The sequence below is a fragment of the Drosophila simulans genome, chromosome 3L (assembly GCF_016746395.2).
Source record: "Drosophila simulans strain w501 chromosome 3L, Prin_Dsim_3.1, whole genome shotgun sequence".
NCBI lineage: Eukaryota > Metazoa > Arthropoda > Insecta > Diptera > Drosophilidae > Drosophila > Drosophila simulans.
This window is the reverse complement of record NC_052522.2, coordinates 15,453,452-15,478,969: the sequence shown is the minus strand read 5'-3', so window position 1 is coordinate 15,478,969 and position 25,518 is coordinate 15,453,452. Positions and strand designations below refer to the sequence as shown.

General features: G+C 41.3%; 3 protein-coding genes across 6 annotated transcripts; 1 reads left to right on the top strand and 2 right to left on the bottom strand.

Moving 5' to 3' along the window:
- The first annotated feature begins 208 nt into the window (after positions 1-208).
- Positions 209-6,296, top strand: LOC6738195 (protein commissureless 1). The gene is made up of 2 exons (XM_002084972.4): positions 209-965; positions 5,352-6,296. The coding sequence occupies exons 1-2, from the start codon at positions 458-460 to the stop codon at positions 5,954-5,956; spliced, it is 1,113 nt and encodes a 370-aa protein (XP_002085008.1). The 5' UTR covers positions 209-457; the 3' UTR covers positions 5,957-6,296.
- Positions 6,297-8,551: 2,255 nt separating this feature from the next.
- On the bottom strand, positions 8,552-10,724 carry LOC6738194. The gene is made up of 6 exons (XM_016171540.3): positions 10,583-10,724; positions 10,388-10,532; positions 10,195-10,326; positions 9,977-10,132; positions 9,690-9,924; positions 8,552-9,633 (listed from the first exon to the last, which is right to left on the bottom strand). The coding sequence occupies exons 1-6, from the start codon at positions 10,705-10,707 to the stop codon at positions 8,597-8,599; spliced, it is 1,830 nt and encodes a 609-aa protein (XP_016032023.1). The 5' UTR covers positions 10,708-10,724; the 3' UTR covers positions 8,552-8,596.
- A 17-nt stretch (positions 10,725-10,741) lies between these two features.
- Positions 10,742-12,239, bottom strand: LOC27207493. 4 transcript variants are annotated; one of them, XM_044922800.1, is made up of 7 exons: positions 11,986-12,236; positions 11,786-11,930; positions 11,598-11,729; positions 11,391-11,546; positions 11,102-11,336; positions 10,943-11,042; positions 10,742-10,883 (listed from the first exon to the last, which is right to left on the bottom strand). In XM_044922800.1, exons 1-7 carry the CDS (start codon positions 12,087-12,089, stop codon positions 10,781-10,783), a joined length of 975 nt encoding a protein of 324 aa, XP_044778735.1. In that variant the 5' UTR covers positions 12,090-12,236; the 3' UTR covers positions 10,742-10,780. The 4 variants fall into 4 exon arrangements, with proteins under 4 accessions (XP_044778735.1, XP_044778736.1, XP_044778737.1 ...); XM_044922801.1 differs by having other exon boundaries at positions 11,982-12,221; XM_044922802.1 differs by lacking the exon at positions 11,391-11,546 and having other exon boundaries at positions 11,986-12,239.
- Between the last annotated feature and the right edge of the window lie 13,279 nt (positions 12,240-25,518).

The window sequence follows — 25,518 nt, the reverse complement described above, 5'->3', positions numbered from 1 at the left end:
AAAAAATAAGGCAAAGGAAGAGGGCGAAAGGACGTCAAACATTTAAAAACATAAAAGACATGCCAGAAATTGCATGCTTCTTTAAGCAAGGACTTGACTTGATTTCTTGAGTGCCTCGCCCACGACTCACTCAAGAGCGAGTGAATCGAGAAAATGAGTGAGTGGAATGGCAAATTTCCCGCATGGCATGGCATTCTCAGCGACCCGATGTAGGCATTATGCTCTGCCAGCGAGCAGTCAGTCAACTTATAGCCGCTCCAGCGAACGGACGCACCGAAAATCGAGCTATAGAAACTCTACGGCAAATAAAAAACCCGAAATCGAACCCATGACTTATATATAGAGCCAAACGATTTGTTTACGTGTCGTGACGCGAGTGTGCCAGCAGTTGTGTGCGTGTGCCAGACGCAAGCAGAAAATAAAGTTTACAAATTAAAATAAATCAAAGGCAATCACCATGATTAGCACCACGGATTATCCAACGGTGGAGACCACCACCACAGCCGAAGAGCTCTATGCGGAGTACATATCCGCGCCGGCCAGCAGCATGAGTCCCGCTGCAATTGCCGAGCACCTGCAGCAGAATCAGATCACCTTCGAGATACCCAGTGCCCACGATCTGCGACACATCGACGCCCTCAACTCCTTCAACGCCCTGCTCCAGAGGATTGGCAATGCGGCGGTGTCCTACGATCCCGCTCCACCCAGCGGCTGGTCCCCGGATGGCAGCATCAGCACCGAGCAGCTCTCCAAGTCGGTGGTTCTGGATCTGGCTGACTTGCGGGATAGGTCCGAGGAATCGAGCGAATCCTCGTGGTGGAGCCAGATCTTCGGGGATGCCGACATGCATGTGATCATCAACTATCTGTGGATCGGTGTGGTCAGCTCGCTGGTCATTCTGTCGCTGGTCTTCATTCTCTTCAGCTGCTACTTCTACAGGAAGTTCCGCACTTGGAAAAAATGCAGTAAGTTTCAGTCGGACAGCCACCCAAATATAATCCCCACTCATTTTCCGCCCCCAAAATGCCATACATCTGGCTTTTATGTGCTCGACTTTAATCAAAATGTTTCGCCAAAGCCTTATCTCCGGCCATTTATTCAGCTGGCTAAACAATATAAAATGCAGAAACAGAAAGAGCAACCGAAACAGGTCCCACCACCCATCGGTTCCATCAGCTTGGTAGCTTTGCTCCATGGAGCTTCATATCCATAGAGCTCCTGTGGCCGCAAAGCCTCATAAATTTTTTGGCGCGCTTCGAAATTGTCAGCCAGCCGTTTGCATCGTTCTGTTGTAATTTTAGATACACAAGTTTATTATGCCACAAAATATATGTGCCGCATATTTATAATATTAAATTGACTCGCCTCGTAGGCATTGTGCCCCTTTTATGATAGCGATAATGTACGAGCTGGAGAATATGGACGACCTCGTCGACCCTTCTCCCTCGGAAAAGTGGAATTGTTGCCCCGAAATTTGTTGCTCTGCAGGCGAAAGGCGTGAAATTGTGACTTGATATTTATATATATTTTGTGTTGGGGGCCGAGGCGATAAAGAGTAATATAATAAAATAATGATGGACCATATCACTCAGCTGCTTAGCTAAAGTCTGAGGAAATGTGGTCTTTGAAAATGAGGGAGATTGTAAAATATTTATTTTGTTTGATATTAGTTTAGGACCTAGAAATATTCAATATGGGATTTTATATTTTTCTGACATCTCCCACACTTTTAGTTCGCCCAGTCCAGTATTAAATCCAAAATCAATCAAGTTTGACACAACTGTTATCAAAATCCCACCTAAATCCTGCCCAGATTACCGCCACTCAACCCAAATAGAACCCATGTAAATATATATCTTATCTTCTCGAAACCTGTTGCTCCCAATCCCAAAAATAAATCATATGTTTAGGCACTTTACACATAATTACGGAGCACACCACAACAAAGAACCCAACTCATACTAAGCCAAATAGAACTAAAATGGAATTGTATTGGAGGGGCTGGCTAAACAACCTACACAACTAACAAGACTCCGACTCAAGTGTCAAACTTTTTGCAGACCAATTTAGCCAAATGATTTATTTAGGCCGGGCAGCAAGTGAAGGACTACGGCCAGGAGCAAACTTTCGTCCTGTTCCTGGGTCTGTGAGCAGAACTTCTTGGGCCAAAGGGCCGTGGCCTTAAAGCCTGGCCAACTCAACTGTCAAACTGTCAATTTTGTGCTAACGAGCCTTAAAAACTTTGCCCTGCGATTACGACACGCGACCAAGAAGGGTGGATCCGGAAAGCTCCATTTATACATATATATATATACGTGAAATATCAATTTGAGCGATATGTGTTGGCTGCTTTCGGGCGTCCAATGCGTCTAATTAGTTTCGTTAGTGTCGTGTTCTGTGCTTCTTTTTTTTGTGCGCTCTTCCCTAGTCCTATGGCCTAGATAGATAGCAAGTGGTGGTCGGTGGGATAGGTTGCCCGGGATACTGGGATACTGGGATACGAGAAGTACGTGTGTCATTTATAATTAAGCAACTAGGCCGGAGTTCACTTCGGCTTTTGTGCATTTAATGCCAGCTACGTGGCGTCTCGCTGTGTTTACCTTATAAATGCTTAACGAGGCCCAAACACAAGAGTGTCTGGCCCAGTTGCCATTCAGCCAGCCAGCCAGGCAGCCAGGGAGCCCGGCTTACACCTTATTTATTAAACTGTCACACACACTGGCAATGGCAAACTTTCGGTCCTTTGGCTTTGGCTTGTTATCAATTAGTGCAGCGGAGGACTACGACTGAATTTATTAACAGACCAGATGAAGTTACTAAATTAAAGCCAAGCAGAGGAGCAACAGCCACTGTTTATCATGTTGTATAGGTCCTGCATAATTTAGTTGCGTAAAAATGTAATTAAGCGTAGCATATTTGCCCAAGACCAGAAAAAGTTGCTCTTAGCCGGGCAGTCCTTTTAAATTTTTAATGGTTTTCGGAGCGAGCAGCGCAGAAAAACTAGAAGCTGCTCTCTTTTTTGGCCATGGAAAATATTTTAGTTGCTCTTGTAGTTTTTTACCCCCATTTTGGCAAACTCAAATTGAGTGCTGTAATTAACCAAATTGTTTTGTAGCCGACCAGCACTTAGTGGTATGGGAAAGGCATACATAATAGAGCTGGCAAAAGTTTTAATGGCTGAGACTGCATCTTTTGTGTGGGAAATCGAATACCCATTTCAATGGGCGGCTTAATAACAATTGAAAGCAGCTTAAATACAATGATCATAATTCTTAAATAAAAAACTCCACTCAGATCGAATAAAGCCAGAAAAGTTGGGGCGTTTAAAAAATTAACAGACATTTATGGCAACACAAAATAAAGCAGCTCACTGCTTTCCATTTGCCAGTTTCCATTCGACGAGAGTGCCAGCTTATTGCGATGAATTTAAATTGTTGCATACATTTGGGCGCATCGACAACAGAAATGGGGGAAAAAAGACAGGATACAAATGCAAAAATAAAGAGAAGGAAGGCAAAGTGCCAATGCAGCTGAAAAACAAAAGGCATCAACGAATGGCGTTAATTTTTTTGTGCCAACCGCACAGAGAGCGAAATACAAACCGAATTTTGTAGCTACATATTTGTTCCATTAGTGATACTTTATTTTTCTCAAAATAACATCACTAACTGCTTGCCAAAATAATAGCAAGTGAACGCAAAAATATTTGATATCCCCATAGGACTTATAGTTAGTAATATAAATTTTCTGCGTGCATCGGCCACCTTTTTCCCGATTTTCCGACTATCTTTGCGTCCATCTGCAATGCTTGAAACGGCTGAGAGGCTGGGGCGGCCACCTTTTTCAGGGGCGGCTGTTTGTTCAACACTTGCATAAAATATGAAGCCTGCAGTCTGTGTATGAGTGGGCCACGCCCCCTTAGTCCAGCGCCCTGTTTGCCGGCTGTCTATCAAACAGAGAGCAAGGAAAAAAGCACGGAAACAAAAGTCGAAAAAGGGAAAACAAAGAGACAGAGTCCTCATGTGGGGTGTCCTGGCCGAAAAAAAGGATATATATATGTGTGTGTGTTACAGTTATAACAATAAATCAACAACTGCTGGCAGCCACTGTAACTGCTGACTGGTTCTGCTACCGCTGCGTTTTAATATTGTAATGCGCAAATTTTTCAACAGGCTTTACCCCATGCCACAAAAACCGAAACACCGACCACCTTTCCTTCCTGCGAGATGCGCTTTAATTGAAAAAGCGTTTTCGGGAACAGAGAATTTATGAAAAATACAGCCTGAACAATTAAAAAACTGGCGAGTTTTTCCACAGCGAGGCGGCAACCAAATTAAATGACACAAAAAATGGACAGAGGCGATCCCCTATTTATTTATTGAATGCAGTTTAAATTGCATTTAATAACACTGAATACCTGCCTCTTTTTGCAATGCCACATATGCTGGGCCGAAATTCTATTTGAGGCAAATTATTGCTTCATGCATTTTTAATCAAGGCTGTAACTCAAAATACAACCAAATTAAATTCTTTGATGGCCTCGGCTTAGAGCGCGTGTGCATGGAAATTGGAATTTTCCAATCTTAATTTAAGTCTGCTTAATTTGAAACATGCACATGCACACACAAACTCATGCACACACACATGGAGCAGCAGCTGCGGCATTATAAAAATTAAATGCTTTCTGCTGCCTACTTTCCGGGGCTGTCGAGCTTTTATTTCATTGCAGTTGGCAGTTGGCGAGCGTGTATGTGTGAGCCTGTGTGTCTGTGTGTGTGCGAGCGAGTATTTTATTTCATTCCATTCTGCCACGCGCGCACTTCCGGCATATTATTGCCTAGTTGCTGTTGTTGTTGCTTGGTTGGCCGTCAGTCCGCTGTGAAGGAACTTCGCCTGTCCTGCCATCCTCGCCGGCATTTCCGGTCAGCACAAAACTTTCCGCTTCCCCCGTTTTGCCTTTTTTTTCGCCTCTGCATTCGGGAAAGTTCAAGCGTTTGCGCCTTTACGCTAAATTGAATTTAATGCCACGGGCCCCATCCTTCTACAAATGTCCTTTGACATGGACAAACAAAGTAATGACAGAGTCAAAACTTTGATGCCTGATTGGGAAGCACCCATTCCGCTTTTCCTACACAGCAAGAAATGAACAAAAAAATAGTATCATAAAATAAATTCTAAACAAAAAACGTATTTCGTAGGACATTTTCAAAAATATTAGTTACCTCGAATATTGTTAAGAATCTTAACATTGCTTGCCCCAAAAAGTCCCTATTTTTTCTCTGTCCATCTAAACAATAGAAACTTTCTGCTGACAAACTCAACTAACAAACTCCGTTTTCTGTTTATTGCAGATAAGGACATACGTGCCCAGATCCATGCGGCCAGTGACTCGTACTCCTCGCACCTGGTTGGTTGCGATGCCAGCAGACTGCTGTTGCACCAGCAGATGCAGCATCCACATCATCGGAGCAGCGAGGCTGGGTTTTACCAAATCGAATCGCCGCCCTGCTACACAATCGCCACCGGATTGCCCAGCTACGATGAGGCACTGCATCATCAGCCCCGGCACTTTGCCTACGGCATGAAGTTCGTTTATCCCTCGTTGGCGGCCGTGCATCATCATCACCATTGCATTTCCAATTGGGAGAAGCAGGAGCCGCTGAATAAGCTGCAAAAGTGCAAGCTGTCAGCGGCAGTGGCAGTGGAGGAGGATAAAGCCGACTCCTCATCGTCCTCGTCTGCATCCGCATCGCCATCCTCTTCGGAATCCAGCAACTTGGCCGCAGCAACGCCTGCCATTTGCATTAACATGCCAAGTGGGCGGCAGGATGAGGAGGTGGATAATTCAGATTCCGATTCCGCAGTTGCAGTTGCAGTGGCAGTAGCACAAAGTTTACAGCCGGCGGCGCCTGCCGACGATGATTGCGCCTCATTGGTCGTTGTTGTTGCCGCGTGATTGCCCACCCAGGGGTCAGGGGTCAGGGAATAAGGGGTCAGTCGAGGGTTTAGGGCCGGGAGTAGCAGCCCAATTGCTTAGTCACTTGTAAATAGTTGCATCGTCTGCTAATGTTGTTTGCCCCATGTAATAACATATATCTCCGAGAATGTACCCTCCTCCCTCTAAGCAAATTTAGTTTTGGTTTTTAGTTATCTGTTATATATTATTGTATTACGCAAGACTGAGTATTATTTATTGTACTATGTATAAAACCGAATTGTCTATCGATTAAGCCCTAATATCTAAGCGAGAGTTGAAGAAAAAATATAAAACTCGAATGAACACATTGCAAACTAAATTGAAATTTTCGTTTTCATTTCCTTATCAGTTTTTCAGTTGCGCCCAATGCCAAAAAAACAAATCATATCCAATGCTATGCGATTTCCACTCCCATTGTTGACCTTGCTGGCAGTGCACGAATCCTAATCCCTCAGATACCCGTTTTTTGGGCAGAGCAAATATCAGATGCCGTTTGGGGTTTCGGATTTGGTTTTGTTTTGAAATTATGTACGTGACTTGGATGCGCCTGGCCGAGATTAGGTCAGCAGAAATGCAGTGCAGCTGGGAAAGACCCCACGAACGTGCACTGCTGAAAGGACTATTCAGCATCCGTTTTAAGTGTTACTTAAGGATTTGGCCAAATAACGGATTAAGTCGGAAAAGTTTATAGAGGAAATTAAGCTGATTACACAAGCGCGTGTCTTTAAAAATGGTCAGTTAATTAAATGATTGTGATCTTCTGGCATCAAGATTTGTCTATGATCCATTAAGATATCCATTGATATTTGAAATTCCCGCTTTAATTTTCAAAACTATTAAACATTATGGTTATTTTTTCCCTTGTAAAGATTCCGCTTCAATTTCCAACACAAAAATTGTTGTCCACCCTCAAGACATCATTGATCAATAACTAACAAACACAGTTTCTTAATGTTGCAGTTACTACGATAAAATAGAAACATTAACTAGAGTAAAATCTAAAGCTAAAGCTCACAAAACAAACAAACGGAATACATATTGTCTACTATGGAAAGGAGAGAAAGGGAAGAAATTAATTATGCAAAAATATATATGAAAAGATATTATCAAATCAAAAAAAAAAAGAGAACAAAATCTTGAAATTTTATTTGCCTGTCTGGGATGATTTCAGCTCCTCAGGCGATGAACCTAATTGGGTGCACAGAAGACCCAAGGAACCTAACGGCCAACAAAGCAGCACTAAAAACACGAGTTGAAGCTTCGTGCGAGCATAAATAATTTCATGTCAAATTTGACACTTTTGTTGAAGCTTCTGCGTCTTTAATGCTGCAATTTGTATTCAAATGTACGATTTGTTGATGAGTCCAAGCAGAATGAGGCATGGACGTGGTGGAGGCACCGGAGGCATGGGAGGCACTGGCATGGCACATCAAACATTCCATAACGCAGCGGAGAAGTGAGCGAGGAGCTGCAAACACCAAACAGGGCCATAAATTATATTATCGTGCATCGTGTATCTGGTTCAGGTCGCAGTCATGAGTGACTGTGCCTCAAAACTGGGCAAAAGCAGGGGGAGATTCCGAATGGGAATGCCAACGGGATTGGGTTCGGGGGAGTGGGAATTGGGGATTGGGGACTCTGGACTGCGGACTGTCGACTGTGGACTGGCACTGACATCAACACCAGCAGCTACAGCACATCTACAGAACTTGTGGCCCTCGTTCCCTCTGTGTGTCGTGGTCGTGCCTTGCGTTCTCGCCATGATTTGCCAAAATGCACAAAAACCCAGTCGAAGACAAAAAATATAAGTCTCGCAGAGAATAGCGAATACAAGATGCTCTTGTGATGGAACGACAGGTGATGAAAGTGTATTGCAGAATCAACAACAAAATAGGGTAATAAGTAATTTAAAACTAGGAATATTGATCAACTGTAGGAGAAGGCTTTACCATAAAAAGTTGATAATATATAGCGGATCTTCAATTATTCACCTATATTCAGGTATACGTCTATAAAATAGGTTATCAATTCAAAGTAACCTTAGCTATTTAATAACCATACAGAACCAGCCATACCCTGCACTGCCAAACCGATCCCCGAGAGCTGCCCTGAACCCCAACAAGGTTAGAGACCAAATAGAAGCTCCATCAGCGAAAACCGTAGGTGGAGAGGCCTGCCCAACAGATAAGCGATGTGGTCGGCATTCATACATGCGAGTAAATGTGTTATATGCGATGAGTTACTACTGTACGGTGCGAGTATCCGAGTATCTGAGTATCTGGGCACCGGAGTACGCTTCGGTACGTTTTTATGGTGACTGCACGTGTGTTGGCCGTAATTTGTTAAACGGTTTTTCTGATTTTTTCCTTCGGCAGAGTTCATTGAACAGGTTGTTTTGGCCTGACTTTTCGGTCGGCTCTTGTTTACCCCATTTTGTGGGCGGCCCATAAATCCCTGAGACATTAATTTGTTTGTCACCTGTCGCACATGCGGTTGAATAAGATGTGTTGCCCCCTTTAATGAGTGCAATTAAATGCCTAATGGCTCTGATGACAATCGGCAAATCGGATTAAATTTATAGGGGAAAATAATTCATATATTGTTTACGGCTTTAAGAGCCTATTGCAATATGCTCGAACTGACATTCATTACAAGCTTCTCATAGTCTGGAAGGTTTATTGGATAAGGCTCTCTGGTAATTAATGGCTCAGCCCAACGGTCTGCATTTGGTCGATACTTATCTTCATGGATCCTCTGGTCTACTAATTTTCGGATTTCATCATCGGATAGCTCTTCCCATGGAGGTGGGTCTTTTCGTTCCAATAAAATTTGTTGTCTGGTTAGTCCTGTCATTTCATCCTTTTGCAAGCTGTTATCCCTATTTCTGAATCCACTTTCTGAGCTCTGGAGAAAATTATTTTGCCGGAGATCACTGTTCTCATCAGCAGGAGTAACACTTTCAAGCTTATCATTTTCAATATAATTTTGTCGTTCATTATCCATTGAATAAGAATCCCTCCTGGTGGGTCTTGCCTTAGGAATAATATATATATGTGAAGAGTCGGTTGACTTTGGCTGGTAGTCTGCTGGAGGAAAATCGACATTTGGATCACCAAAACCAGCTGCCGATTTTCCTACGGCATCACCAACATCTACTTTTGGTCCAGTATTGGGATTTTGATAAAACTTATCAATCGGCTGTCCAAAATGAACATTAATGGGCACATCCGTGTAATCATCCTCCATATCCTCGGTGGGAGTCGAATGCACTTCACCATCTTCTAGGACATCTTTTGAATTACCTCCATAACGGTCATCAAAGGGCACTACCATGTCGATACCTTGCGTAATATATTCAGGATCCCATTCGTCCGGCTTACGATGTCTGTGGTGTACGGTTTTCGGTTCTGGACCTTTAGTTCGGGACCTTCCACGACTCCTAAATCCATTTTTTGGCCTTTGATGGTAAACTGACCAATCTTTTGTGGAATACCTATTATTTGGCCTGTGTCCGTGAATGTGATCTGTGTCATAAGGGTTCCGGTTCCCTGGATTTCCTCTGCCGCTTGGAATCTCAGGATAGTCTTTTGCATTTGAATCACTATCATAACCGTCATCAAATCCTCTGTTGAACCACGGTGGCAGTGTTGTTCCATCTGCATAAAATAAAATATGTAATTTCTCGCAGTGTAATTATTTCCGATATAATTACCGCCATCAAGACTTTTATAAGCATTGGTGGTTCTTATTGAGCCATTGTAATACGGTGTAGAGGTCTCTAACCAGCTATCAGGCGTGATGGGTCTATAATGAATCTGCCAATAGAATGTTAGCCAGAAAATGATGAGGAAGTCGTGAAACAGAATCAGAGATCCCAAGAAATAGTCGTTCAGTCGCATCTCAGCAAATCGGTTTCCATTGATTGTTTGGCCATGGTACATTACGAACTAAGTATATGTAGACCGAAATTGAGTGAATATACATTTGGGAATTACTTACCAGTAGAATCGTAAAGGTTATAGATATTTCCACCACTAGATAGGCATAGGGAATGGTTTTGCTCACAAGTAGTTCAAATAATAGTATAAAACTGGCCACAATCAGGAAAAGAAATGCTAATATAAATAAAACCGCAATATCTAGGGTGAGGTCCGCCTAGCAATTATTTATTTTTTTGAGCAATAAAAAGATTATTTAAGCTTAAATTCATATCTTACTCGTGCTGGTAGAAATACTCCTATTAGAAGAAAGATTGCCATTAAAATTAATGCGACTCCAAAAAATGTCAGGACATCCGCCCACCAACTAATGGCGACTAGAGCAAATGTGGATATGATCTGAAGCTCGACCTGAATTAAGTTTAAAATTAAATTAGCAAATAATATATACATTCATTATGAAGCTACTCACTATAATCAGTGACATGAAAAAGTTGAGACCGTTGATGAAACGCAGCTTCTCAATAAAAATAAAAAGCGCGAAGATCAAGATTGCCAAAGCAAAGGTCGCAAGGCAGATGTAGTATAACGACGTGAATATTTCCCTTGCATCCTCTCTGGTGGCAAATGTAAATAAGGCAATATGTTTATTGATATTATTACTTACATAAAAGCTATTACCAGCCATTGGGCCAGAGCTAAAATGAGCCACAGAACCAATAAGCCATATGCCTTCAAAGAAAACTTTCTTCGCGCCTTTCGGTAGTAACGATGCTCATCCGATACATACATCGTAACTCATGGGTCTACTATGTTTTAAATCAGTATATTTGACTGCAAATTTGTCCACGACCACGAAAAGTTATTAGGAAAAGATCCAAAAGATTCGTTTTGTGTATTGTGTGGAGAAAAATTTTAAAAGGAGCCTCAAAACTAATGTGATTTTTTTAAATGTTCGACGATTTATTCTATAACCGAAATGCAATATATTTATAATCTTTAACAGCAGCACGTCATGCAGTTCTACCTTATTAAACTTTCTGCAGCTATAGTATCCCAATTATCTAGTAACCAATCATAATCGGTTTCATTTTTAGGCGACCAGTCATCGTCAGATGTGTTTTTGTCTGAAATGTTCAAAAAATTTGTTCAAAAAGCTATTTAACATAAGATTAATATCACATACCGTAATCACCATACTCCGGATATTCGGGTGTTGTTCCTCGTGTATTTGGGGTACTAGTCGACATCCAGAAGAAGTCAGCTGATGTGAAGTAGCTATAATGAATCTGCCAGTAGAATGTGAGTGCGTAGGTGAGCAGAAATTCGTGGAAGACCAGCAAAGCGGCCAAGATGAAATCCTTCAGCCTCATCTGGATATACCGATCTCCATTAATTGTTTGAGCATGCAGCATGATCATCTTAAAATGAATTGTAATAAATATATTATATAATATGCTGCTGAATAAATTTACCGATGTCATTACAAAGGTTAGGCCAAGCTCAAATGTGAGATAGGCATAAGGCATCAGCTTTGGCAAAAACAAATGGGCCAACAGAAAATATGTGGACATCATGGCCAACACAAAGCTCAAGATAAAAAGCGGAGCTATGTAGCGAGTTAAGTCCATCTGATGGTTCGGGATAAATTATATACATGAATAATGATTTGATAGTCCTACCGAAAACGAAAGATGACATCCAACGACCAGGGCAACCATCATCAGGAGAGTGCAGAAAAAGAAGAAGGCCAGAAGATCTGGAACCCAAGTACGAGCTGCTAGCACATACATCGAAAATATCTCCAGTTCCACCTAATGTACATGTATATGGATTTTAAAAATTTATGGAAATTTTATAAAGCACTTACTATCACAAACGCTACAACCCAGCTATAGACCCTGTGGTTGCGAACACCTTGGTTAAAACAAAAAACTGTGAAACATAAGCCAGCCAGAACAAAGGTGGCCGAGCAAATCATCTCAAAGTCACGGAATATTTTACGACCACTTTCCCTGTGAGGTTTAATGTTATGAAATATTACATTTATTTTGTATCTCAATTACCTACACCAGGCAGACCAGAATCCATTGAGAGACAGCTAAGCCCATAAATATTACAAGGGATCCGTAAGTTTGACGGCCAAATTTTTTCCTTCTGCTGTCAGTGTCCATACTTTTCAAAACAGCGCTTGAAAGTTTAAAAGTAAGACCATTAACTGTAGATTTAATTACAATCGAAACAAATAAACAATTACAATCAAGAAAACAACAAAATAAAATAATACAAAAACAAATACATTCGTGATGGATGTGTGAGAGGTTACTATTATCCTTTAAATGAAATTGTTGATTGTAATTGTCTTTGATATATATAAATTTATCTTCAAATTAGTATTCATTTTGCATTATTATTTAATAATTAGTTGTCTTGTGGACTGTCAGTTTTAAAATAGGGGAATCCCATTACTATTCTTAGCCAAGCTGTGCATTTTAGAATATACATTTGCCCTGTTAATGTGCCAATTATATTATGGTATTAACAAGTTCCGTCGACCCCGGGCAGTTGAATTGGCTCAGATGCAGGGGAGCAGCCTTTGAGTATCTCAATGCAGTTAGCCCTATCATTGTGTCAACTTACTTTACTGCTCCGTTCACACACAGCTGCGACCTGGCCCCGATACAAATACTGCAGCTACAGTAAACACACAGTGGGGCAGCCAAGCGGCTAACGCGTAAAATCAACAAAAATTAACGTGGGGCAAACAAGGCGAGCACGGAGCCAAGGTTGAGAAATTTGTGCTCAGCTCGATGCAGCAAACAAATTTGCACTTGTTAGCCCGACTTTGGGTTTTTTTCCCTCACCATTTTTGTGTGTTTGTGCGCTGGCAGCGGAGAAAATAGCGCAGAATATGCCAAAGCGACTGTCAACGGCAAGTGTTAAAAATGCCAGATAAATAATGTTAGAGCAGCCCCAGACAAGAGCCACAATGGCAAACAGACTCACTAATGAGCTGACTGCACTGTAAACTCAACTTTTCTGGCTGGCTGACATTCTGACAGATTCGAGGCTGACTCGCATGCGTCACACAAACAAAAAGACAGAAAGATACAATTTGCATACTAAGCCCTGTGCGCGTCACACGGTGCGTATGAGCAATGAGGAATAAAAATCATTAAGCGACACATTTGGCATATCAAAGCGGCCCAAATGGCGTGTGGCATTCCCAATCAGCAGCCGTGTGCGTTTGTTAACTCACCGAAAATGCGACTTGAGAAGCAGCTAGCTAACTATCTGACTATCTGACTGGCATGCAAAATTAATTACGGCCAGAAATTTATTTACGACGACTACGACGTTTCTTCTTCTCCACGCGCTGCGGCAGCCATAAAAGTTTAACGCTTCAGCCGAATTTAGGAGCCGGAAAACAGGGACCAGCGAAACCAGGAACAAGACTGCAGCTTAGATACATTCTCCTTTTGCCGCCGCCATAAAATCCAGGCGCTGATGACATTTCGCCAGCTGCATTGCAGTGGATGTGGACGAGGACGTGGTCGCGGATGTGAATGTGTCACCACTGCGGTGCTTCCATCCAGCTACTGCAGCTAGTGGGGATTTTACGAGCTTTTGCAACACTGGTAGTTGGCGATGGTTAAAGGGGGTTCCCCCAGAGAAGGGTGTGCCGAAAATCACACCGCTTAAGTGCGCGTAATGAAATTTTAAGCAGCATTCGCTTCTGTTTATGATTTAAGCTGTAAAATGGATGCATTCGCCGGAGCCTCTAATTCAATTTGGTTTGGTAAGTGCACAGCTTAAATTATTGCCAAAGGGTTGAAACATTCCGGGGACATTTTTCCACTACACTTACAATGTAACCTAAAGGAGGTATACAATAAAATGCCAATATAAGGAAAATATATATTATAAAAAAATATGCTTCGTTAAATATTAGATATTTATAACCTTTAAGATTTGTATATTTGAATAATTTAATGTTTTGGTGATCCAACGTTTATTTCTGTTTCATTTATTTTTAGGTTATCCCATGAAAAAGCTATTATGCTAGCTCGAATTCACCCCACTCCATTACATAGAATGGATTGACTGCCTCTGTAGATTAGCTACAGCTAAGCAAACAGGGCAATCGGAAACCCTTTCGATTCCCTAGATTAGCCAGTTACATGTTAGTTTCTATCAAACTGGGTCGCTGTCAGATTATTCCAGCCATGAAGCGCACATCCACACACTATACATATGTATGAGGAAATACCGCTGACTTAGGTCAGGGATAGGTTTATACAGCGATAAGCCAGAGGTCTTATCCCAATTCTCAAACGCTAATATAAAACAAAGAGCAGTGCGGCTAACTTGCTGTTTGTTTAAGCCAAATGCAAACAGCTAGCAGACGCTCATTAGCAGCAGCACACGCCTGAGATAAGGACCACACCGGGTCTGAAGATAGCTTCTCATCCAGAATACAGAATCCAAAATCCAGATAAAATGCCGCAGGCCAAGTTCAAAGAGGCGGCGAATCGTGTGTCGTCACATCATCAAACAAAATGAGCAGCAAATTAGAGGCAGCGACTACGTAGACTACCGCCGCCCGGAAAATCTCTTTAGGTGGGAGACGGGGTACCCACTTTCATTTCCATTTTCCACTTGCGTCATCGAAATTTGTAGCAGCTTATCAAGCTGGCTGCCTGATAAAAAGATGAGCTCCGGAAAATTCTCGGATCTCCGGAGTCGGTCGGTGTTTCAGTTTCTGTGTGTGACTCACTTTTGCCGCAGACCAGAATTCCGAACGTGACCTGGCACTTTAGTGACACTCACTCTCATAATCGGAGTGGAGTGTTTTTCCTTGGTCCAGCGCCTTTATCAATTTTACGACTTCCTTTCCCGTCGAAGTCTGGCCAGAAACATATACGTGTATGTACATATGTATGTGGAGCGAGGAGAAGGACCACCGGCTAGCTGCAATTAGTTTTATTTTTCTTTCCGATTCGTGGTCTTGTGGCTCGCTTTAGTATCTTTATCTTAGCTAATTGATATTTATGGCCCGAACACGTTCTTCCACTTCGCTTCATTCGTTCAGGTGAAAATGTGAAAATTCTCGTGGTGCGTTTTCGATTTTCCTTAACCGTGGTATTGGCAACATGGAATTATGGGCGGTAGGTTGGGTCGGTTATACTTTATTGGGGCATGCGGGAACGATTCTTGGTAAGCGGTGACTCAGACATTAGCTTAAGTTCCGTGGGGTCAACGATGGAGTCACGTTTTGGTTTTACACAGAAACAAGATTAGAGTCGTAAACAGTCGAGGAGAGTCCTCTTGGAATGGCTGGGAAATGGCTGTGGAAAGGTGAGTTCCCCCAGTCTGAGTCATCAATCACACTGCTCCCCGAATGATCCAGATAAAAAAAGAAGTGCACTCACAGGAAGCCCAAAGGATACTACAATCGGCCAGCTGTCCCGCCAACGAAGTTATAGGCTATCATATTTCCCTCTGGCATATTTATCCTAAAAACAACCGTGAGGAAGCATATTTTTTCCAATAAACACTTCACAGGCTTCCTAAAAAAATGTATCGAAAATTAACAATACTTGTAGCCATTGATTTATGAATGAGTTCCTCTAGCTGTGTGTTGTCTTTTTATGGCAGGATATTCTTTTTAGAGCATGATATTTGAGTTTTTGCGCCGTGTTTTTTGGTGGTAGGCAGGATATTATGAATGCATTTAGAGTGACTACTTAAAAGTAAATAAATAATGTAGGAAATTGCTTCACTGTTTATTCAGGAGACCATGTTGAATAGAGAATGAGTTGACGAACTAGATGCGAAAGTGGGGATTAAAAGGTTCAGCCTGCAAAGCATAACGAAATCAGCTTCTTAATGCAATATCTCATTGTATGAATCGTATTTTAATGATTATGAATTTTTTGTAATAAAACCTAAAAAATCTTAATAAATATTTAAAATTCACAAACATTTCGCATATAGTTGGTATTATTTTTTGTTCGAATTAACATTTCTAACATTTCTTCTAATTAACGAATAATTCATTATATAGAAGGGTAAATACGAAGGGTTACTTTGAATGTACTCCACATGCATTCCAAGATTTCCATATATTTTCCCAGAGCAGCAGGAACAGCAGCCCTACTCGACTTGACTTGAAGTTCATTCTTAATTTATGACACTTTCAATTAGGAACTCCTGCTAAAAGGCTAACATCAGGTAGGATTCTAGGGAAACCTATGCAACTCCCATCCACGCTGTGTGTGCGAGCGGATTCCAGGAATAAATTGAAAACCATAATTATGCTCACGCTTACAGCCTTCGCCTCCAGCGACTGTCAATTGCAAAAACAAACAGGAGATGGCGAAAAGAGCAGGCAGCCAACAAAGGCCAAGGCTATGCCCATACAGATTGAGATTCGGGGAAGGAGTAGTGGGAGATACTTGCAGATACTGGAAGATAGATTGACAATAACGAGGCCTAGGCCCAGGGCCGGGCCTACCTGCAGCGCCTCGCAAGTGCTTTGTCCTTGGTCCGGGCGAAAGATAGAGATACTGAACAAACATTGTCAATGTCGCATGTCTGGTGCTGACAAATCGCCAGGAAAAGGGGATTTATGAATAGGCCGAGTGCCAAAGAAGCCAAGGAAGCAGGATGAGGTTTTGGTCCCCTGATCGCTTCATTATTGGGCAGAACATGTCAATTTGGTCCCAAACTTCCTCCTACGAAATTGTACAAAAACTGAGCAGTTCCAGCTGCGACTTTGTCTCATTCATAAATTGCAGCACAAATCTATCAAAATCCCCCAAAGTTGATTAGGCTGTCAGATAAATCAATTTGTCGCCGGGCATAAAATATTTTTATTATTTCACAAAAGTCCGGCTTAGGCTGAAAATTTAATGCCATAATTTAGATTGATGGCCTCGAGATACGGGACAAAACAGAAAGTGTCTTTGGTATAATTGCAAAAGCAAAAGTAAATTGAGTTTCGCAGTCCTTGGAGATGCCAGAAGGAGGTGGCTTGAAGGCCTCTGTGCTAATTTTATGACTAGTTCGTGACTGGAAACTATGGGGAGTGATAAAATAAGGAGGGAGGACCAGGACTCACCTGTTACCTGCATCTAAAATTCAGAACTCACAACTCGCGACCGACACGCGTTCCACTTGAAAATGTGCTCGCAGCGATGGCAAATAAAATAAAAATTTTTACGTGCCCACGCGTCCTCAGTCAACAATTTTCGCGGCCAACAGCAACAACAGCGGAAAAACGAAAATCCGTTTGCACGTTGTTTTTCCAGAAAATTAGTTTAAAAGCATCATAAAATAATTTTCGTGCGGCGTTGGGAAATTTCGCGTTTCGTCTCTCGTTTTATTATTGCCATTGACTCCCTTTCAACTTTGGCCATTTCGGGTTCGCTTTTCGACCATTCCCACACCCATTTTCGTGCCCAGGTGGGTAAATGGATTTGGAGCGCTTAGATAGCCCATCATCATCATCATCATCAGCATCGCCATTCGCTGGCTCTCTTTCAAATGGTCCGGCGCCATAAAAGAAGCAAATGCACAGGTCCAAATTAGATTTATGTCTTTTTATTCCCAGATTTTTTTGTGGGGCAGTTAAAATTGAAAATGGTTTGTGCCCTCTGCACTTAGGTCATCGCAGGGTGAAACGTAATTAGAGATACAATTTATGTGTAGATGCAAGGGTCAAATTGAAAACAAATTGTGGCAGGTGAAAGACAAATTGGAAGGGATGATTGAAAATAAATTAAGTCTGTAAAACAGAATAACTTAACAAATATTTTACAATATCAAATTTCGAACTCATCACAGATAAAAAAATAAAAATGATTTCATCTTTTGTATGAAAATCCCCTTAAGCATTATCATTATCATAGTACATTGTTTGTTTAGATGAAATTACCCCTTTTTTCTGGTATCATCCACTGAATCACGCAACTTAAATCGGACCTGAAATTCATCTTTTAGATAGCCGAATTTCGTCATTCGTGATAAGGCACAGTTTAGAGAATCTTCCTTTTCGACAATCAGTCTGAATCATAGCCGAGATAACAGCGTTATTTGGTTAGTTGAAGTATCATCTGTTGCCATGGGGAATTCCCAGGGGCTGAATATAGTAAAAAAGCAGTTGAACACAACAACTTCCTTATTAGTCGGACAAATTTGTATCTTGTCCCACATCCAGAGCAATATCCTTCTGGCTCACGTGTAATCCATACCAAAATGCACTTAAGTCCGCACTCCCACATGTATCCTTAAGACCCAAGGAGAGTGCCCTGAAATTCGAGCAATTTGTTTTCATAAAGGATGCCCTCTCCCACTTCCTTCTTATACAATATGATGCCAATGGCCACTAAATAGTATCTGGTATCTTAAAAAAGAAGACGAGTGTATCTTTTGTTGTTGCTTGTTTTCGTAGGAATTATGCCAGGGAATTTGTTGAAAATCTCTCAACTAAAGCATGTGTGGATTGTGGCATTACTCGCATGTTGTTCCTCCTTTTAGCAGTCGCTTCCTCTGAGAAAACAATCACCAGATCCCTGCCAAACCACTTGGCCGACAAAATGAAAATTAAAGAAAAACTAAAAATGAGGACTTGCGGTCGAGGCGTGAATGTGTTTCAAGTGCCTTTCGCCGAGCTGTCCAACAGATTGTTTGCTAAGCTTTTTTAATAACAATTTGCCACAAATGTGGCCAGGTTTTGTTCTCTTCTTTGCGCCTCATGCATTTTTATATGTAAACATAATTTCTTTAATTGGATTTCGTCGTCGGTGCTGCGCAAACATTAAAAGCGCCGTCTGACGTCGCCATTCCATTTGGTGACAATGCCGGTGTGAAAATCGCCGAGAGGTGGTGTCCGGGGTGGCACTGTCGAACAAAAACAAAACCAGGCTCAGAGCCAGACGGTGGCTTCCAACTACCAACATGCAGCCAGCTAGACAAGCCAGTCAGTCGGCCAGCTGGTGGAACCCGTTAAAATTGCGACCAAATAAAAGAGTGTGTGGCTTAAGTGTTTAGTTTAGGTCTGCTAAACTTTCCTGGGCGCTGCAAAAGTTTTGGTATGTTGGTGAGTGTAGACTTTAAGAAAAGGTTCGCTCTGTTTTGCAATTAGAAATTAGTATAAACTAAGTCGTAAAATCATTTATTACAAAATTATTACTTATTATTTGAAAGATTGTGAGTATATTAGGAGTAAATATAGATATGTATTCTTCAGTACTCTTTTGGGAATGTGTTCAATATAAACACTCTTTTCTTTTAATACAAGTACATCCATTTAGTGACTGCTTATCGCAATAAAACTTGTTTTTTTTTTGCGAAATGTAATGAAAGTACACCACTTGCAAATACATTACAAAGCTAGTTTATTACCTTCTTAAGGCCTTAGCTGACATAAAACTAACCGTAAGACTCCACCGAATGCCTTCAGCAATTCTTCTCTGCGGACTTTCTTTCCTATTTTACTTTTAACTGTTGAGCTAATCCCGACCCAGTGCGACTTTTATAGCGTACTACATCCTCCCATCACCCAGCCGTCCCTTTGACCGCTGACCATGTCCAAGTCACTCTTCATCCGCTTTGGTGGAGTGTATATCACCGCAGGGTATTCGCTCCAAACAAATGCCACCGACAGGCGACAGCGCGACACGCTGTCTAACAATTTTAATTTTTAATTTTAAACTACGGCTGCGACGACGTCACGCGGCTGGGTCTTAACCAGGCCCAAGCCTACACTGAGAGAAATTCCTGTAAATACTTATATATATTTTAAAACTAACACTTACTGCTAAAAGTCTACCCTTTTAAATATATTTAAGTAGCCTACAACCCAAATATATTTCTTAGCACTAAATCTTGGACATTACTTTAAGCAAACTCAATAAGTAATGTTATTATATTATGTAAAATATATCTTTTTTTGCAGTGCACTAAGTTCTGTTCACAATGCGTCCAGTTTTTCTCTAGCCGCTTTTGCAGCGCCACGTATCTGGGTCAGTGGTGTCAATTGCTCGCTGGTGTCGCTGCCACTGTTGCTTTTGCCATTGCCATTGCTTTTGCTTTTGCTTTGCTCGTGCTTTTCAGTTGCTTTTGCTTTTCTGGTGCTTTTGCTGCTGCTGTTGTTGCATCTGTTGTTGTCAACTTAATTATGTCGCAATTGCTTTGAAGTCGGGTTCTTGTCGTGCTGTATTTTTTGCAAATGTAAAGCAGACAGCAGGTGGCAGCAACATGGCCACATTGCTCCGCTGCCGCTGTCCAGTTGAAATTGCGCTTTATTCAATTTTTATGCCAGCTCGCAGTTCCCATCGCCCCCAAAGGAAACTCCCCCACAAGCCTCCTGCCTCTTAGATCACCCACTGTCCTCCGCCCACCGCCTACTTGCCCTTTTTAGTGGATGCAGTGTCGTTGTCACTAGTTTAATTGGATTTGGACCCGCTGCCTTGCCAGGGCTTTGTCTTTGGCCGTTTCCATTTCCTTTCGACCAAGTCGTGGATTTCCCTCATCACCCTCAAGACATTGAAAAAAATAGGATGTTGTAACTTACTTCATATTTTAACTGGAAATTTTATCAATGGTGAGCATTTTTCTAGACGAACTGATATACGTAATATATATCCATTTAGGTATTTTTTATAATTTCTAAATTTTAGTTTTTGGTGTTTTTAAGTATATACAAGAAAAGGAAGCTTAAGGTTTCATTTTATACGGCAATTTTTGTCTCTGTGCATCATCATCGTGATCGCAATTCGTTGCTGTAGCTAAAAAGCTGAAGCGCATTACAAATTGGTTTAGTTATTGGCTTAATTGAATTGTTGCAGATTGGACTTTAAATAAGCGCGACCCAGTCTTCGCTTCAGTTTTGAGCGAAAAGCGCCAGCGGCAATCGGTGTATAAATTTCCATCAGGTGCGCGTGTAAAAGGTAGCATGCAATTAATTTTTAGCGTGGGTGTGGAATGACTGCCGGCTATATAGTACTATATATAGTGTGGTGTCTAATTGGAACATTCGCAGATGAGCGTGTGAAAAGTGGCAGAAAAGGCAGAGGGGCTAAAAGCCGAGGGGAAAATGCTTAGCTGTTGGCTTAGAGGTGCGGGGAGTGGAAATCCCATTACAAATGCAAATAGTGCGGAATGATGGGGGATTATCTTATCTTAATTGCTTTTACTCCAGCTGATGTTTAACTAAAAGTGGGGAACGTTTAATAAGATATTGGAGAATGTATGAACCACACGATTTTTGCAAGTTAACATACTTAAAGTTAAATGCTTAAATCGACTATTTTAACTGGTTTTTAGAGGGTTAGGCCAATTGGCATGCAACAATGTAATCATCATAATAATCATTCTGTTGAATAAGATAAGAAAAGAGTTCAATGTTTTTATTAATTTATCCCTTTATAAATGAATTTTCATTTAGCCCCAAAATGTGAGGCATAATAATACTAGAAATATTCCTCTATTGTCCCCCTACCCAAGCGAATTCATTGATGGAGTCTTGAATCACTCTGGAAATCATAATTGACTTTCACTTCATTCATTAGCCCACAGCACTCAGTTCGATTGTTGTGGATCCTTTTGGCCGAATCACTCAACTGCCATTCACAGGCTAACAAACCTTTCGAGCCCCTTTCAAACGCCCCAATAACCGATTTATCGAACCCAAATTCGAGGGGGAAAAGTGAATCTGAAAGGGGAAAATGATATCCGCGCCAAAAAAAAATCACACAATGCAGTGAGAGTGACACTTCCAAGAATTGATATGCCGAAAAGCAAATGCTTTGTAATGCTTCTGTCGCCAGGTTGAAAAACTCCCCCTATTCCCCAGATTTCTTGTTTGCATGCAACGTTGACGAGGCGAAAAGGAAAAAAACTGAAAAAAAGAAATGTCAGCACGGAAAAAATTGGACTACGAACTCTTTTTTCAGGCCTGATTGACAAGAAAATCAGTGAGGCAGGGAAATGTTTTTGTTTCTTTTTCGGTGACACTCGAAAACTAATGCGCTTATCAATGGAAATGGATCTGGGGTCCCACCGAAAAATGCAGGTGATTGTGTTGGATCGTGTGTGGAAATAATTAACATGTACTTTCAATTTCGTGAGCCGCAAAATGAAAACTGTGGCGAGGGCGCAGCTAAGAGAAACATAAATGAAAACCCAAAGACACAACAATCAATAACATTTGTAATGTCAATAATGACAAGGCCCCCAAAACTGGAGGTAACCCTACTACAACAGAGAGAGTGCATTGATGAATTGCCCAAGCACATCAATCCCCCGGGCACCTTGCATATCATTTGATAAGAGTGCTGCGATAAGGAAATACAAGAAATTAAAGAAGTTTGTGCTGCGGGAAAGCAATCCGAAAGTTTCCCAACACCTTGTGAACATGACCAACACGATAATCAATAATAAAAAATTTGTTTATTGATCGATTCCGATGGTCTGACGAAACCAATTGGGGTCAGTAGAATCGGAATCGGGTCTTAAGTGGGAAATCGGAAGAGAAAATCGGCTGGGCGCCAAGTGCGAAATTAAGGTTAATTGAAAGTCTCCCATCGATGTTAAAGGTCTGTGGGTCTCTGGGTCTCAACTATTAAGGGATCCCACACTGGGAGCAGCCCAGCAGTCCATACAATTAAATGAAAGAATTCCATTCGATATGCCGGATTTGATGATCTTGTGGTTTATTAGACAAGTTCGGTATGTTAATGCAAGCGAATGTTCACCACGTGCGAAACTTGTTTCGCTCATTCGGGTTCAATGACTGGCCACAAAGTGCAGTTGATTAATTAAGATTTGATTAGGCTAGATCGTGGGCTGATGCACAGAACCATATAAAAAATGACAGCAAAGCACTGACCTCACTAGGTGTTTACGTTCTATAATGGGAATGCAGCTAGATTTTGAAGCTGTAGTTTCATGTAACTCCCCTAATGAATCGTATTCTCTGCAAAATTACTTCAATCTGACTATCTGGTGAGCAACATGGTGTTACATGGCACTATCATTTCCTCAACTCAAGAGCTAGTCCGATATAATTACAGATCTCGAGCAGCGACAACTTGTTGCTGTCGGCGTAAGCGATCTATAAATCACGGGGATAAATAATAGAGTTGATCTAGGGAATATTAATATGAAATTAAAATATTCCGCGTTCTATCTACAGATGAAAAGTACGCTTTGATTAGTTACAGTAGCTACAAATTACGAGTCAAATGAATCAATAAAGGTATATTAAAATGCTTGCAAAACAGTTCCAGTTACCCGGCTTATGGGCGGATTTTTTTTGCACACTCGATTTTGAAAGCTATACATTTATCGGATTGCGTGCTGCGTAATTTAGCTTTTCAGCAATCCAGTGTTTTGTAACTTGTGCGATTGCATTTGATTCAGTGTAAATTTAGCTTAACGTTTGCCCCGTTTGTATCTATAAATTGCCTAGACATTTGGATCATAAACGTTTCTATCTATCCATCAGCTTCGTAACATCTAGGTTTTCCCCCACCTAATGGACTACAAATATTGAAGCCTTATACAGCCAGTTAACCCTGTCGAGAATGTCGAACAAATTTATGCTTGAGTGCTAATAATGTTCAATCAATTGTTGTATAGAAAACCTTTGGAGCGATAAACCAACAAAAAACCGAAAACTTTGACAGCCGGTGATGGGGAAAGGTCCCCAAGACGGCGACAATAAAATGAAATAACATCATAAGTACTACACATGGATGATATGGTGGATATGGTGGAGGTGATGGGGGGCTGGAGGAGGAAGTCTGGCCAAGCGCAACGAACTTGGGGCTAAAACGCGCCCAAGATAATCAGACGGCAAAACCATAAACAAATAAAGTAAAAATCCAAGCAACGACAGCGTCGGAAGGTGGACAACTTTGGAGTGCTCCATACCGTGTGCTTCTATCTGTCTCTATAGCTGCAGGCGGAGAAAAAGCCTAGAAGTATAAGCAATTTATACTATTTAATATTTTTATATATTTTGTATATACATTTTTTTAAATTTTAGGTCATGCCAAAGTATAATAAACTTTATAAGAATTTGTGATTACCATCAAATTATGGTTTTTTAATTTAAGTGTTGCTTTTCAACATGATTTACTACGGAATAATTTGAAATTGTGACAATTTATTACACATTTTTTATAATAATTTTATAATAAATTATTCCATAATTATTTATGTGATATTTCAACAGATATTTGTCTTAAATAAAGAATTTCGTTCTTGAAATTTAATTTTTTCTAAGTGCACTTGTAGCTGTATCCGTATCTTTAACTGTGATGGGCGTATAAACATTACAACTGCGGTTCATTGACATTGAATGGGTGGGTGCCTACACGCAAGATGTTCCTGTGGGCAGGGGATTCGGAGGTTTGGCTTGGCTAAACTTGAGCCAGACTTCCAGCTATTCTGCTAACTCTATGCACAACTGCGTTTTTAATTGTGCCTGGAATAAAAGGCGCACTCATCGCTGCACTTGTTGTCTTCGGACTCAGATACAGATACAGAACATAATAGGCCCAAGCCACTTGGCTCGTCACATAAGAATATGAAAAGGATGGCTGGAATGCTAACGCGTAATTTCTACGAATCCATAACAAACACAATGGGACCAAAGACAATGCGGAGTCTAGAACTTGGAGTTGGAGATGGCACCGGTACCTACTCGGAACCTTGAGGGTTGCATGACCTATATCACAGATTAGGGAACTGCGAACTGACTTTCCCATGGCAGCGGCACGTCTCGGCTTCGGTCCATATGACAAATGTTTCACATCACTGCCCCCCGACAACTGCAGCAATTACCTGGCCAGGCTCTCGTACTTGTGTAGTATATACTCCTGCCATGACTTTCGCTCCGTCACAGCTCAGTTGGTTGCATTGCGTCTTGCTGAGCTTCAAAAAAAAGGAAAAGGCACAAGATACGTATCCAGAAAATGCGCCCCCGGGCAGGGTGAGAAAAAGTCGGAGTGGAAAAGGCAGAACAAGTGCTTCTAGTTGCCCGGCAGGATGTCATGACTTTATGGCCCATGCCCACGGGTGGCTATTGGGAACTGAAACTCCGGATTCGAGAATCTGGGATTCAGGGAATCCGTCTCAACTGCGAGACTGATTCGCCCAATGATACTTCTCCTGATCTCTCAATTAGAGCACTGTGCCCTGTAATTATATGGAAATCAGTTCGTTTTAGATGTGTGGCAAAAATCTAGGGTTGAATTTACAACTCAATTAGAGCTGGAAGGAAGTGGCAGTCATATTGCCAAGGGGTTTCCAGATGCCAGCTGCCTTTGGATAATTGATTTAATTTGAAGTATAAATTTGTAAGGTGGAAGGGCGGTCATTCATTCCAATGCTTCCCAGAATTAAAGTCCAGTGCAGTGCTTGCACTATCAATAAGTTTACTAGAGTAAACACATTTAAGGTCATTTTATTCGAACTTTCTAGATTATTATTACACAATCAATATTTTGTTTACTCCAAACAGTGTAATCAGCAACAGTTTTTGAGATATTTTATTGCAAACTCATACCTACCCCTTTTACATATGTGAAT

Bases quoted from the DNA above. Each gene is read 5' to 3' on its own strand.
- LOC6738195 (XM_002084972.4), top strand. From the start codon at position 458: ATGATTAGCACCACGGATTATCCAACGGTGGAGACCACCACCACAGCC. The intron at 966-5,351 runs GTAAGTTTCAGT...TGTTTATTGCAG, and splicing joins CCGCACTTGGAAAAAATGCA to ATAAGGACATACGTGCCCAG.
- LOC6738194 (XM_016171540.3), bottom strand. From the start codon at position 10,707: ATGTATGTATCGGATGAGCATCGTTACTACCGAAAGGCGCGAAGAAAG. The intron at 10,533-10,582 runs GTAAGTAATAAT...ATTTGCCACCAG, and splicing joins TGGCTGGTAATAGCTTTTAT to AGAGGATGCAAGGGAAATAT. The intron at 10,133-10,194 runs GTAAGATATGAA...AATAATTGCTAG, and splicing joins GAGTATTTCTACCAGCACGA to GCGGACCTCACCCTAGATAT.
- LOC27207493 (XM_044922800.1), bottom strand. From the start codon at position 12,089: ATGGACACTGACAGCAGAAGGAAAAAATTTGGCCGTCAAACTTACGGA. The intron at 11,730-11,785 runs GTAAGTGCTTTA...CATGTACATTAG, and splicing joins GGGTTGTAGCGTTTGTGATA to GTGGAACTGGAGATATTTTC. The intron at 11,547-11,597 runs GTAGGACTATCA...CCGAACCATCAG, and splicing joins GATGTCATCTTTCGTTTTCG to ATGGACTTAACTCGCTACAT.